The sequence below is a fragment of the Propithecus coquereli genome, unplaced genomic scaffold (assembly GCF_000956105.1).
Source record: "Propithecus coquereli isolate 6110/MARCELLA unplaced genomic scaffold, Pcoq_1.0 Scaffold179, whole genome shotgun sequence".
NCBI lineage: Eukaryota > Metazoa > Chordata > Mammalia > Primates > Indriidae > Propithecus > Propithecus coquereli.
In genome coordinates, this window is record NW_012142634.1 from 6,406,131 (window position 1) to 6,420,293 (window position 14,163).

The following is a 14,163-nucleotide window of genomic DNA, read 5'->3' on the forward strand; positions in this document are numbered from 1 at the left end:
AAGAAGTAGAAACTGTCTTGCCTTTTTGTTTTGGCCACATAAGAGTTCCTCCAGAGCCATCTTCCAAAGTAGCAGACTTGTGTAAGTTGCTCATTGCAAATAAGTGAATAGGAAGCTTGTTTGTTTCAAACACGCTGCACTTGGAAACCAGACTTCAAATCATGGAAGCCACACACATAAGCTTCATGAAGCAAAAAAAGTATTAGCCACTTCCTGGAGAATAAGCAATGGTCCTAAGGTGAGGAGTCTTTGTTCTAAAATTCTTTGCTCCTTGCTGTCCAAGTTAACACACAGTTTTAGCTTAACAAAACTGACCTTAACTTTTGTTTATGATTATAGAACTGCAGAATTAACAAGTATTATTTGAGACATCTTCACACTCCAGTCATATCTCATACAAAACAAAAACTGACCATGTTCACTAACAGTATTTGCTGCTGCACTGAAAAGGCACATCAATATTTTGTCACGCTTAGAAAAACTACACTACACTGTACACTAGATAATACAGTTAACACAACATTTTTAGATGTTTGGTTTTTCTTTTCTGCCTGTGAAAGGGGATGAGTCCTGACCACCCTATTTTTTTTTTTTTACCCATTTTCCTAATACATGATTGAAGATAATTTCATTCCTCCCATCTTCATTAAAAATTTGTTTTCACATTGATGTGAACAACTTTCAGGAAGTCTAGAAAATAATTTTAGAACCTAAAATTAATAGATCCCTAGAAAACACTTGGATGGCCTGCAAACAGGTATAGTCTGATAGTATAGTCTGATTTTCTAAATTCAGCAGCCACTAGCCTATTAAGTTTCTTTTTCTAAAACTTGAACTAGGCGGTGATCATGGTTTAAACAACCTTAACAATGTTACATATACCCTCAATTTTCTTTCATCCAGTAAGAATCAAGTATATATCTTAAAGGGAAAGCTGCTAGTTCAAAACTATACATCTGGGTGCTTTTCTCTGCTTTCAGAACATTGATTATTTTTCCCTTGTTGGCTTTAATGTTTGCTGCCAACCACATGACATGTAAACATAATTTACAACCATCTCTTTCCAGGTAGGTGATTATGTGAAAAACTGATGCCATTTAAGATTTATGGATAAATCCAAAAGATGACTGACTCAAGTTCTTGTCCCCTGCACATGAGATAACTAGCCTTTAACTCATAAATATATTGATATTGATAGTAACTACAAGTTAAATAACACTCATTCAGTGTCTATATAATATATGCTGTCTTACTTGATTCTGTTTTTCAGACTTCCTTCTAGTTTCTCTTTGTTGGAAGAGTCTCAGAGATAATGTGTGCTTTAATTTTAAACACTCATTACCAATATTCAGAAAAAATATAAGATTTTTGCCCAAGTGTTCATGAATGTAAGTTAAAAAATTATATTTGATTTGGATTCAAATATTTATAGATTTACACTATACCTATTTCGTCAAAATATATTGTGTAATATTTAATAAAATCAAATACATAAAATAAAGTTTTAACACTATTTATACAAACCCCTAGAAAAGCTTCTTTTTCTTTATAAGGCTGTTGGCAATCAATCATAATCATGGAAAAGAAATAATAACCTTTGGTTGTTTTCCTCTTTCACCAGGGATGGATGATATGACTAAGACAGTTCTGGATGAGTCGTTTCACTGGAAACACTGTTTTATACAATTAAATACTTTGATGACTGTTGAGGATCTCAGTCACTTTCAGATTCTTCATCATCACCTATCGGATATGACTGGATATTATTCTGAGTGTACATTTTCGTTTTAATAGGGCAGTTGTGATCCATGAGAATAGCCTAAAAGAGAGCAAAGTGCAAGCATATTAACTTCTCGTTTCATAAAGATAGGACAGTTTAAAGCTACTGTTTTTAAAGATTACTAGTTTGGAAGCTATGTATTATTTACTTATATTAACCAATCATTTAGAGCAATCACCAGGTATCTGGCCTAGAAGCCCTGGAGTTCTGCACTCTGAAAATCCGAGGCAATAGGAGATGGCAGAAGCAGTCTCTGGCATTTTTGTTATACTTGTCAGAGGCCATGAGTCAATTCTGGGAACTTATACGCTATGAAGGGAGAGGCGGGTTAGGTTTAAAAAGAGTTATATCTTGGAATTGGGGTGGGGGTATCCTGGAGGTCACCCAGTACAACTTCTGTTCGCAGGCTTCGTTGTGCTATGACATTTTATAAGGACAAGGACGTGCTCTCTCCCTAATGAGGGAAGGTTTCCTGTTAGAAACTTACCTAAGGCTATACTGAAACCCATCTCCATTGTTTCCACTCATGGATCTGGTTCTGGTATCTTCACAGACATAGCCCCTTAGGGGTTTTTTCCGTAGGCTAAACATCCTAGGGCTTTTATCTTTTCATAAATGTGATTTCCAGACCATATCTCCCCAAATCCTGGCTGGCATCCTCTATGTCACATGTATGATTTTTTTAAAAAATATATTCCTCTTCTGATGAACATGAAATTCTCATGCCTTTTACTGCTACTAAAAATTAAACAAAAAACAATGCGACCAAAAAATAGTGATGCTTTGCTTTCAAACCATACCTTCAATAAGCACTTGTAGTCAATTACTCCTGAAAGTGGACAGAACCACGCAAGTAGTATGATTACACAGCTGACGTTTATCATGCCAGGACCATGCTAAGCATCTTATATTACCTCAACTTCACAATAACCCTGTGTGCCAGGTTGAAAAAACAGACACAGGGCAGTTAAAGAATCTGACCAAGGGATGTACAGCTAGAATGGGGCAGGCAGGAGCCTCAGGGCAAAGCCCACTGTTGCAGCACCCCATGGTAGTTGGAAGAGTGCAGAGGACGGCAGTGGGATGTCAACTAAAATGAATTCTCACCAAGTAGATTTTGCAGAGTTTTTCTCCTTCACATGAACTACTCCCCCAGTATCTTTTTGTGCAGTTTGCAAATCTAAACGGATTAAAATGTATCTGATGTCAGCCTGTTACAACCCATCTTGGTGTCTGTTAGCCATCCCACAGATTTGATAAGACTCCACTCAGCGCTTAACTCATTTATCATTTCCCAAGACATTCTCAAATGATCGGCCTGTGTGACATGTGCAGATAAGGACCTCCTTGACCCTCTGAGTTAGGCTGCCAGCTCAACCTGTCAGCTTCAAATTTAACTTTCTCATGCTGCTGCTTGCCAAGTGAACTGACATGTCTATATAAAGAGCTCAATTTCTAAAAATAATTGAGGCAACAGACTTTTTATACCAGGACCATTCTACTTACATTACACAAAGGTTTAACCCTTCCAATAACTAAATGTCTCATCTCCCCAGATGAGTGATTCTCAAGGAAATGTGCCCAAGGATCACTGTGGGGTGTGGAGGGGTGAAAAATGAAATTGCAGGTCCCTACCCTCACATGACAGTGACATCAACAAGCTTCAGGAAACACTGTCGAGGTTACATGGCATTATCTGAGACTACAGCGCAGTCATTCAGCTGACAACAGCTTACAGGGAAACTGCTAGGTGTTGTGTCAGTGCCGTTAAGTTACTATCCCAGCAAAGTAGTTACCTTCCTGCGTGGGTAAGGACAGGTACTCCAGGGTCCCAGGTGGAGGACTCACTGTGAGTTAGGTGCCCAGGGAAAGCAATACGGGAGAGGTGGGCATTGAGGTGAACCTCAAAAGATGGATTTGTACAGCAAGGGAGGTGACAATGAGCAAAACACAGGTTATTTACCAAGCAGGACACAAAGTAAGCCAGCCTGGCCACCACACAGATCTGGTGAGGAAGCACAGTGAGACAGCAGCTGGAAAGAATGCCAGGCCTGGGGCCTCAACCCTTACTTGGCCCATAGACAGTGAGGTCACTTTAAAAAGAATGGCCATCCTTATTCACAATTACCTGCCATCTCCTGGTTTATCCACAATAGACCTGAATATATGTATTTGTTAATCCGAGGACCACCAAGACCTGGGACAGGGCATGTAATATGAACTCAACAAAACACTGCATTGCAGGGAAAGAAGTTCAGTCAGACTCGTTACTTGGCATCGCACAGACTCAAATGATTGGAATTTGTCAATTTACCCAAACCATATTTGTCCACAGCCTATCTGTTTTCAGATAAAGAAGTTTTCTTCCTCAAAATGTTGTTTTATAGCTTTTAAAACCTAGCTTACTGGCTTCTGAATTTCTCTTCAAAGGTTTATTGTGCAATAGCTATACTTTTTTTAAAAAACATTATACACGATTAAATAAGCGTGATGGGCCGGGCAAGGTGGCTCACATCTGTAATCCCGGTACTTTGGGAGGCTGAGGCAGGAGAAACACTTGAGGCTAGAAGTTCGGGATCAGCCTGGGCAACATGGCAAGACCACATCTCTACAAAAAATTTAAAAATTATCCAGGTGTGGTGCACACCTGTGATCCTCACTACTGAAGAGGCTGAGGCAGGAAGGTCACTTGAACCCAGTAGATAGTTAAAAGTTGCAGTGAGCTGTGATTCTGCCACTGCACACCAGCCTGGGCGACAGAGCAAGACCGCGTCTCTTAAAACAACAGCCAGGAAAAGAGGCCTGAATAGCATCAAGTGGTAAGTCCAGTGCGTAAGGAACAAGTCCAGGGAGGCCTGGGGAGCAGGCAGGTAAATTAGACCAGCTCTCCACGTGCCGCTGTGGCTGTGGGGAGGAGGGTGTGGTTCAACTCTCCACTCAGGAGAAAATCCAAACAAGGGGATTGGCATTTGAATTCAGAGCAAAAGCCCACTTACTGAGAAGTGAGCCCTCGCCCCTGCCAAATGCCTAGTTCATGAAACTTGTTGGACCAAATGAAATGTAAAGGCAATACAGACACAAAGCTGGGACAGTGAGAAAATGAAAGCATTTAGAAAGGTAAGAGCTCTGGTCTTCGAGACTTTGATGGGTATCAGGCCTTTTTACCATAACTAGAAAAAAAACAGTGATGGCTTTACAGCCACGATGTAAATGCCCTGCAAAGGGAAAAATTTCTGTAAATGGATTATACTACTATGCGGAGCATATTTGGTCTCATTAGCCTCAGGCTCCCCCTCCTTGCTAAGCCACGGCATCCAGAAAATGGAGTTGTTGCTGGAAGGGCTTTATGGGACAACTATCAGAGCCATCCAGTAAAATCAAGCTGCGATCAATCAAACCACCTAGTTTCCTGCCAAGGCAATAATCAGAAACTTAAAGAGTAAAAAGAAATACCCTATATTTAAAAATAATTCAACCTCGAAAAAAAAAAAAATCCATGCCAGAACACAGCTATTCTCAACTGGGTATTTTGAGAGTTTAAGGGCTACCATGTAATTGTCTTACAACAAACACATTTTTCTCAAACAGCAGTGTTGATATTTCTTACACTTGCAGAGCAACTTGAGTAACAAACTGTTTCTCTACCTATACTGATCACACCGATTATAAAAAACAGAAACCCAGTAAACCAAATGGAAGGAAAACACAGTGCTCTCAAACTGGTTCATGGTTCTATGACTTTGTGATCCATGAAAACAACATTAGATCTTTCAATATAAAACATCTGAAGTCCAGACACCTTGTTATCAGGATGCTGTCTGATGAAAGAATTGTCTGCTGAGGGTCGTATGCCTTCTGGCTCTCACAGCCCCCTGCATTTGGTAACTGTAATCCTGGACGCAGGCACTTGTCGGTACTGGGTTTTCTCAAGTGCACAGTGATCGATTCTTCCTCCTCCATGGCATGTCCTGCCCGAATGCCCCCTTGTCATTAGGTGCTATCGGCTTCCTCTGCTTTCTCCCTGCTCTGCGTGCACAATGAGTAGCAGCAGCTGTTGGCTGACACCTCAAATGTTACCATTATGCCAGTCAAGTGCCATCTGACGTGATGCCTTCAATTACGGGCATCAATTATGGGCAGGGAGATGCACATTTCCCTTGTTTTTAATGATTTATCTTGCTAGGCGCTTATTAAGGATTGTGACATTTTACAGTGAAAGTGGCTTTCTGGAAAACTAATTCTTGCTTTGCCTTTCAGGATTGTCTCTTCTACTTCCTTCAGCATTTTTTTTTTTTTTAAATGAACTGAAGCTCTGGTTCCAGTGGGGAAAGAGGCACTGAGGCCCACCTTCTGCCAGTCACTCTGCGGAGCGCAGCAGCGGCTGGCTAGGCCAGCACACCCTCTGCTCATCCTCTGACCCCATTCACGTCCTCCCAGGCCTCAGATAAGCCACCGTGCTGCCGTCCACTAACAGACAACACAACAGCCACTAATGTCTGCCGCCTTGGCAAGGGAAATCCAGTCGGCAGGCCTGGGGTCTGTATATCTGTATAGCAAAGGGAAGTTCTCACATCACAGAGGGAAGCAAGGGAGGAGATTCAGGTACTGCTGGGCTGACGCAGCAAGCCAGAGAGTTAGCTAAAAGCAAGATGCAAGATGCAAGAGTGGGGTGGTATTGGAAATAACAACACATTTATCGAGCTAGACACAGGGCCAAGCACCCTGTTGGGATTCTTTCATTTAACCTTCACGATAACCCTGTGAGGTGGATGCTATCATTTCTCCACGCAACAGAGGAGGAACCGAGACTCGCAGTCTCTGCACGGTAGAGCCAGTGTGGCTCCCTTCACTATCTCCCAAGAGTCTTAAATAGTCTCTAGGGTGACAGAAGCATTTGTAGGTGATTACATATATGTTTTTGGTCAAAAAGGGTTGAGAGTAACCTTCATTCAGTCTTGATCGAATTGATATGGTGGCAACAGAATGACAGTTTTCAGTTGTTGTGCTGAGAATTTTCTGACCCCCATTTGGGCAAGGTACTGTGCTAGGGTCAGCCAAACAAAGATGGATCTGGAAATTACACAACCAGGCTGGAACAGGAAGTCCCCTAAGAGAGGTACGAGAAAATGCTATGGCTGTACCAAGCCAGAGATGCATCTAAGCAAGAGGAAAGGAGGAAGGAGGGGACACAGCTTCTCTCCCAGGATTCCCACGGCACCTTCCACTCCTCTTCTGGGAGTCAGACGGGTCATGAGTTACTCAAAATTATCTAGTTGAATCCTATATGAAATGGGGAGGGGGGGGCAGGTGGACAAAGCCAGTGTCCAGGGCTTGATATATTTTTTAAATATGTTGAATAAATTAATGAATGTAAAAATGCCCAAGATAAATACAGGCTGCACATAACCTAGGTTTAGGGTTTGTCTTTAAACCCACTCTTAGTGAAAACCATCAAAGGACAGTCCAGGAAATGCCAAAAGCATTAAGACCCATTCAGTTCAACTGTCAGAACTTCTGATGTACTTCCAAGAGAACATCACAAACAAACCTCACATCTATTCACGCACACACACAATACTATTTCCCCTTGTTCATCTCATTCATTCTTAATTCTCCTTTCAGCTGGATGAGTATTTACCAGCCTTTGATATTTACAAAAACAGCAATACCACTACCAGATATGAACGATGATCAGAAACACTGAGTTCCCCCTTGCTCAGTAAGGAAAACACCTTAGTAAGGCTACAATGACTCACGCATTTTAAAATTCAAATTTAGAATCAATAAATTTAAACTTGTTAAAAGAGGGACACTTTATATCTTGCCTGTGGCTGTAATTCTGGTTATAAAATTATAAATTAAACAGTTCTATGTGCTCACGTGTGCCCCAAGGTGCATATACAGTGGTTTTCCATAAAAAACCCTAAAATCATCTCCAGAATCCTACATACAGTAAGGACCAAGACACCAACTATTACCGAATGCTGTAAGGGTTAGGAGAAAAGCAAACAGCACCAAATGGGGAGTATAGGAAGCAGAAACATTATATCCAAGATTTTCAAAAACCATAGAAAAATCAAATGAACTACCCCAGGTTTATATTTGGTTGACAAAAGAGCTGTACTGATGCTAATCTATGCACAAAAATAACTTCATTTGTCAAGTTCATAAACATAATGCTTAAAAGAAATAACTGTAAAAGTAGTAAAAAAATAAAAACAGTAACTGCCCTAGATGGCATGAACTAAAAAGGAACTCTCACTTTTTATGTTTGGAGGCTTCTGCCCAAAAGGAGAAGTAATATTTTAGAATTAGACCATGAGGAAACCATCCAGAAGACCATGGTAAAATAATCAAGAAATGTTTCAATGCATCTTAAATTTTTCTTACCATTTTTTCTTCTTTGGCAGGTGGACTTCGAAGAAAAAAGCAGAGAGGAGCAAAAAGAATATCAATTATCCCAATAATTGTCATGAGCCATGGAAATCCAATTGCCTTTGCGATAGCACCACCAGCAGAAGGACCTTTCAGGAAACAAAGAATTAGATAAAGGTCCTTCCCAACGTCTTGTACACAGAAAGACTGAAATAATTTTTAGCAGGCAGTATCTGTCCCGCACTGAAGTAAAAGGCTGTTGGGAAAAGCCAGTGTCCTTACCTATAGCGTATCCCATACAGAATGCCACGTCCGCGATGGCGTACACGCTGCCATAGACGGACACATGCCGCAGGTCCACGAGGTAGCCCATAATGGGCATCATGGACGAGTCCACCATTCCTGAGGACAAGCAGGGACACAGTGCACAGAAAAGGCCATAAACCAAATGTGGGCTGAAGGGCAGGGACTGCATCTTACACTCACTACCTTCTGGCTCTTCCCCTCTTGTCATCGCCACCTGCAAGTCTCCGTGCAGACTCGCGACAGCACCTTTGCTGAGGACAGACAGTAGGAGCTGCCGAGGCTGGGGCTGGAACCCGGCACTGCGCTCCAAGTCCCTGCTGGGCCACCGTTAGCCTGTCCTCTGCCCTGCCCCATCTTGTCCTCCACTGTCTGAACAGCCCATCTTCGGGGTGAGGGCACCTAGTCCTCTGGCCACTCATCTCGCCACTCTTCAGATCCGTCAGACTTGCAGGTCCCTGGCTGTGCAGAGCCCTAGCCTGCATCCCGTCGGTGCGTTCCCGATTCACTATTTTCTAGTCCACGTGGCCCTTGCCACTTGGCACACCATGCCTCCCCAGCCTCCTCCCATCCACACCTGGGCCTCACACATCGACTATGACAGTTACCAAGGCGGAGAGTTGCCAGGGAGGATCGGAAGGTACCAGAACTCAAAGGAGTCTGAGAGATCATCTGGCCCTACTCAGGAAACTAAAACTGAAAGAAGTTAGCTATATATAAAAAACAAACAAAATCTCTGGTCTCTTGAACAGCGGGGGACAGGTAGCATAAAGAAAGAGTGTGTGTGTTCAGGGCTGCAGTCCCTGGGTTCCAATCCCTGGCTGCGTGAGCATGGTCATGCCCAACCTCTCTGAACATCAGTCTCCCAATGACGGGCTACAATGAGCCAGTGTCTGGGAACACACAGCGGGGGACTCAAATGTTAGTTCCCTCACCTCCACCTGCAACGGCAGCAGGCAGATTCGGGAGACTTCATTCAAGTAGTACCCGCCGATTGCCTAACATGTGCAAGGGGCTGGGGACACGGGTGAACAAAACAAACGAATAAGAGTTGGACGTTAAGCAAAGAGTTGAAAATGAATTATAATTTTTCACTGTGGTGATGCTGTGAAGGGTCTGTGAGAGGACATTTATGTCCTAGGGGAAACTCACCCCAGCCTGGGGTCAGAAAAAGCTGTTTATTCTTTCTACTGGTCCACTCAGAGATTAAATTCCTGCCTTTATCCTGTGATAGATTTAGCACTTATTTTTATCATGATCAATTGGTATATTATAAATGAGAAAAGTATACTATTTGTCCAACATATTAAGATTTTTCCTATTAGTAATTGTTCCTAACATTACAAAGACCCATCTCCTTTGCCTGTGAAAATTCCTGCAGCACAGATGGTCATCAGTACATCAGTCCGTATTTTTTATGTTTGTCTGTAGCAAACCTTACAGCAAATATATGTGCAGTCTGATCCCAGCCTCGTATGAGCAGGTATGTTCATAAATGAGTCCAAACAAACGCGCTCTGAGTAGGGGATTCCCTCATTTGCCCAAGCACAGCAATGGAGTATCCATTTGCTTCTGTAAATATCAGCCTTTAAGAAATACTAGTTTTCAGGAAATAAATGACTAGTACGTGGAAGCAGGTATCTTCGGGTGGATGATCTATAGGCTGTAATTGAGCTACGCTGCCTGCAGCCTCCTTTCAAGCTTCTGGAAATTTAGGCTGAATACCACCTATAGTCTACTGGAGTAAGAGGAAACCCTTCCTAGTGGGAATACAGCTTTCAGGCACATGGCTCGGGTGACTTACCAATTGCAAAACCAACTCCAAAGTTCGGAGCTATGAGCCCATAAATGTTTTTTGCAAAAGGAATCTGTAAGAAGAAATAAATGTTATGCAAAAATAATAAGAGACCCAACTCTAAATCTTCTTGGAAAGTCTGAAAAATGTTTTCTCTAGGCCTGGTATGCCTGTTCCCTTCTGAAGGAAGGGAATAGGAAGGGGCGGGGGGGTTTGGGAAGAACCGAACCCTCCCAATCTTTCAAAGTCACAGCTTAACACAGGTTTTCTGACTACCATCAAAAATATGTGAAAGATCAGCATAGTCCACACTCAAGTTTTGACAAGGACAAGGAGGCCTCATTTGGGGTCGATACTGGCCATTGGTAGAAGATGTTTTAATCTAGAAAACCATCTTCCTATTGTTTCAGTTGCTCTGAAGTGTTTAAGACATTATAATGTTTAAGATGATGAGGAAGAAAAAGTTAAAAGCAAACTACACAACAAAACATTTGAAATAACTTCCAACATAAAGTGAAAACATACCACCTGGAAAGTCTTGTCCAAAAATTTTTAAGATGATAAAAAAAATTAGAATAAAATGAAAGATGTAATAAAATGTCAACAAATCCAACTGCTATAAAATGTTTCTTGGTGATTCTTGCCTAAAGCAAAAGTTTTATTCACAGATTATTCCCATTTGTCAAATGCCATCTCTTACTCACACATAATATGCTGATTCCAACAATTATCATTCCTAGAAGAGCACAAAGCCACCTAGCAAAAAAGAATATACCATCAATAAATGATCATTTGATCCCCCCCATCCAAATTTTCAATGGATATCAAAATAGCAGCTTATAACATCTAAGGCAGAAACACTGAGAACTTTTTAAAAGAACTACATTACTCTAAGTATAACAGAATGAATGTTGTTTTCATATAATCTTACCTCCCCATTTTGTGTGCAAGTATCCCAAAAATATTGGTTCCAATGAGATAAGAGATACTAGCGGGCAAGAAAGCAACGCCTGTAAATTTATGAAAAGAAGACCTTATCAGTGCTGATAGCAGCCACAGGTTAGGAAAACTAATAAACTGCAGACACCACAATGTTGATTAGAGCAGATGAAATGAAGCCCTGGGGCCCACACCCAAACAGCTAATATCCGGTGCCTGGCGGATCCAATCCGGACCCCGCATGGCTTAGCTGGCACACAAAGCTGCTGAGATGCTAAGACACTCCAGAAATGAAAATCGTTTCTCTATCAACCGCTTCATCTTGCCTCCATCTCTCTCTGCTGGTGGCTCCTGACTGCGGGAGCCCAGCAACCGCAGCCTTACACGTGCTGGGAAGCAGGGGGGCACCTGAGTGTGCGTCCCCCCACCCCACTCCATGAGGCAGAAGCAAGACACTGTCATTGAAAGAATTAGGGAACACTGAGATAAGCAAAAAAAAAAAAGTTAAAATTATCCCAAACCCCATCACTCAGATAATCACCCCAGTTATTTTCCTCTGTAAGTTTATTTACACACACAGGATTTTGTCTTTGTTTTTCAGAAAACAAAAGGTGGGATTATACTATTGTTCTACATCCTATTATTTCAATTAGCTTTACAGACATCTTTCCATGCCAAAAAAATACGTCTACCTGGTCATTGTTTGTGGCCAAGTTGTATACAACTGACATGTTCACGTCCAAGGTTTAATGCTCTCCCAGGAGAAGGAGCTTGCATCCCCCTGGGTTCTGATCAGTCCAGGGCGATTTCCCGCTGGTGATGGCAGCAGTGGCCTTGAACATGCCCTCTGCACTGAGCAGAGAGGCCTAGCCAAGTCAGACCAGGCCTGGCTGCCAGGGGTCTGGTCCCCATCCATTATTAGGACAATAGGACGATCTCTTTGTGAGAGACTGCTTTTCAAACTCTTAATAATTTTAGTATTTTTTTCTTGCCATCAGATATGCCAGATTTGATTCCCTGCCCCCAAGTGGTAAAAGTCACTCTGCTCTCAATCACGTGACTGCAAAAGTTAGCTACGCACATAGATGTTATATGATCAGCAAGTGACAGCCACGTTCCAAATGCACAGGCCTGGACAATTTTTGTGGAGGTGGCTCACCAGTACACAGCGAGCAAGTGTGATCTTGTCCTCTTGTCCGTTTAAGGATAAAGCACTGACATAAGCCATCAAACTGGGAAATAGGCTGAGCCTTGCAACACAGTAGGCACTTCAGAAGGATGGGTTCCGTGAGCCAAATCGAAAACCAAATCATTCCAGACTTGAGGACTCAGGAAATAACAGTAGAGAACAATCCCATTTCATGCTCCAGGGAATCATGTCCATCACATTAGCAATATGTGGTGGCCAAGTGATTGCTCAGTGTAATCTAAATGAGCAAACATTTACTGCCAGCATGTGCCCAGCACAGCGTTAGCCTGCAGCAAAGACAGTGACAACATGGCCCTCCCAAATTTGTATCACCTAAGCCAGCGGGGGTGAGGGGGTCGGTAGCCTTAAAGCCACATGTGGCCTTCTAGGTCCTTAAGTGCGGCCTTTTGACTGAATCCAAATTATACAGAACAAATCTTTTTATTTTTATGAATATATTTTGTTCATCTTTTATATTTTTATTTTTAAAATGAACATATTTGAAATACCAAAGAATAAAATAAGGTTCAATGAAATAATCCTCCTAGACTGACCGGCACAATTAGAACATTAGTAAGCCATACGGGCTAGATTGATGGCTGCTACACCCATGACTTAGTTTCTAACTTCCCCGGCCAGACTGGCATCACTACCCCGACAAGGCTGGTTGGCGAGAGTTCATAGGGGTCGAGTACGCCAGTCTGTTATCGGCTTCTGACAACAGTGCACTGTTTTTCTGTCTGAAGTGGAATTTGTGAATAATTGCACAGCTCAACAGCATTTTCTAATTCTGTCTGCTTAACAGCCCATCATGTCAAAGAAGACCAAGAGAATGCTAAGGAAGAAAACAGATTTTTTAATGAGGATTGGGAATTGCAATATTATCCTGTTTCTGCTAAAGATAAGATGATTTGCTCGCTTTGTGATACTGCAATATCAACATTAAAGAAGTTCAATGCTCATCAGCATTACAACACTCACAAGGACAATATTTTAAATCAGAGGGAGAGGCGTGAAAGGTTGTATTGCAGAAATTAAAAGATGAAAAGCAAAAGCAAAGACAATTCTTTCAAGCAGCAATAAGACCTGGAAATAATGGCACTGAAGCAACTTATAAAGTAGCTTATATACTTGGGGGAAAAAGGGAAGCCATTCAGTAACAGAAATTGTGAAAGAATATATTGTCAAAGTTGTAGGATGCTTAGACTCAAATTACATCTTAAAGCACAAACGACTGCCTCTTTCAAGGGGAACCATAACTGATTAGCAGCATTAATTAGTCTTCAACCTTCATGCCATACTTCAAAAGGAAAATACATATTATTCGATCACTCTGGATGAATCAATTGATGCTACCAACTTGGCCCAGGTTTTATACTTCATTCAGGTCATAACAGAAGATTTTCTTTCCTATGAAGAGTTACTCACTTTGGGCACTCTTGCAAACAGAACACAGGGAACAGATATCTTCGACAAGTTTCAAGATAAATGTCATGAAGTTGGATTGAATTTGGTAAATTTAGTGAGTGTATGTACAGATGGTGCACATTCCATGACAGGAAAACATGAAAGGTTTATTACACAGATTAAAAAAAAAGTATTAACAGATCCAGATGCTCTCATTTCTTTTCACTGTATCTTGCATCGGCAAAATTTCTGTGCTAAAGCTACTATTTTACGTGACACTTTGCAACAAGTATCAGTAACTATATTCACGCAAATGCAACATGGCATGGTCAGTTTCATAACATGCTAAAGTTGAATGATGACACATTCAGTGTG

At 41.7% G+C, this 14,163-nt stretch overlaps 1 protein-coding gene across 1 annotated transcript in view; it reads right to left on the reverse strand.

Moving 5' to 3' along the window:
* Positions 1-7: 7 nt before the first annotated feature.
* Positions 8-14,163, reverse strand: part of SLC18A2 (solute carrier family 18 (vesicular monoamine transporter), member 2) — a 43,334-nt gene continuing 29,178 nt past the window's right edge. Inside the window, exons 11-16 of the mRNA XM_012642456.1 lie at positions 11,185-11,263; positions 10,958-11,009; positions 10,263-10,326; positions 8,438-8,557; positions 8,171-8,304; positions 8-1,819 (exon numbers count right to left, since the gene is read on the reverse strand). Of these exons, the coding sequence (XP_012497910.1) occupies positions 1,715-1,819; positions 8,171-8,304; positions 8,438-8,557; positions 10,263-10,326; positions 10,958-11,009; positions 11,185-11,263 (554 nt within the window). The 3' untranslated portion in view covers positions 8-1,714. The remainder of the gene's footprint in view (positions 1,820-8,170; positions 8,305-8,437; positions 8,558-10,262; positions 10,327-10,957; positions 11,010-11,184; positions 11,264-14,163) is intronic.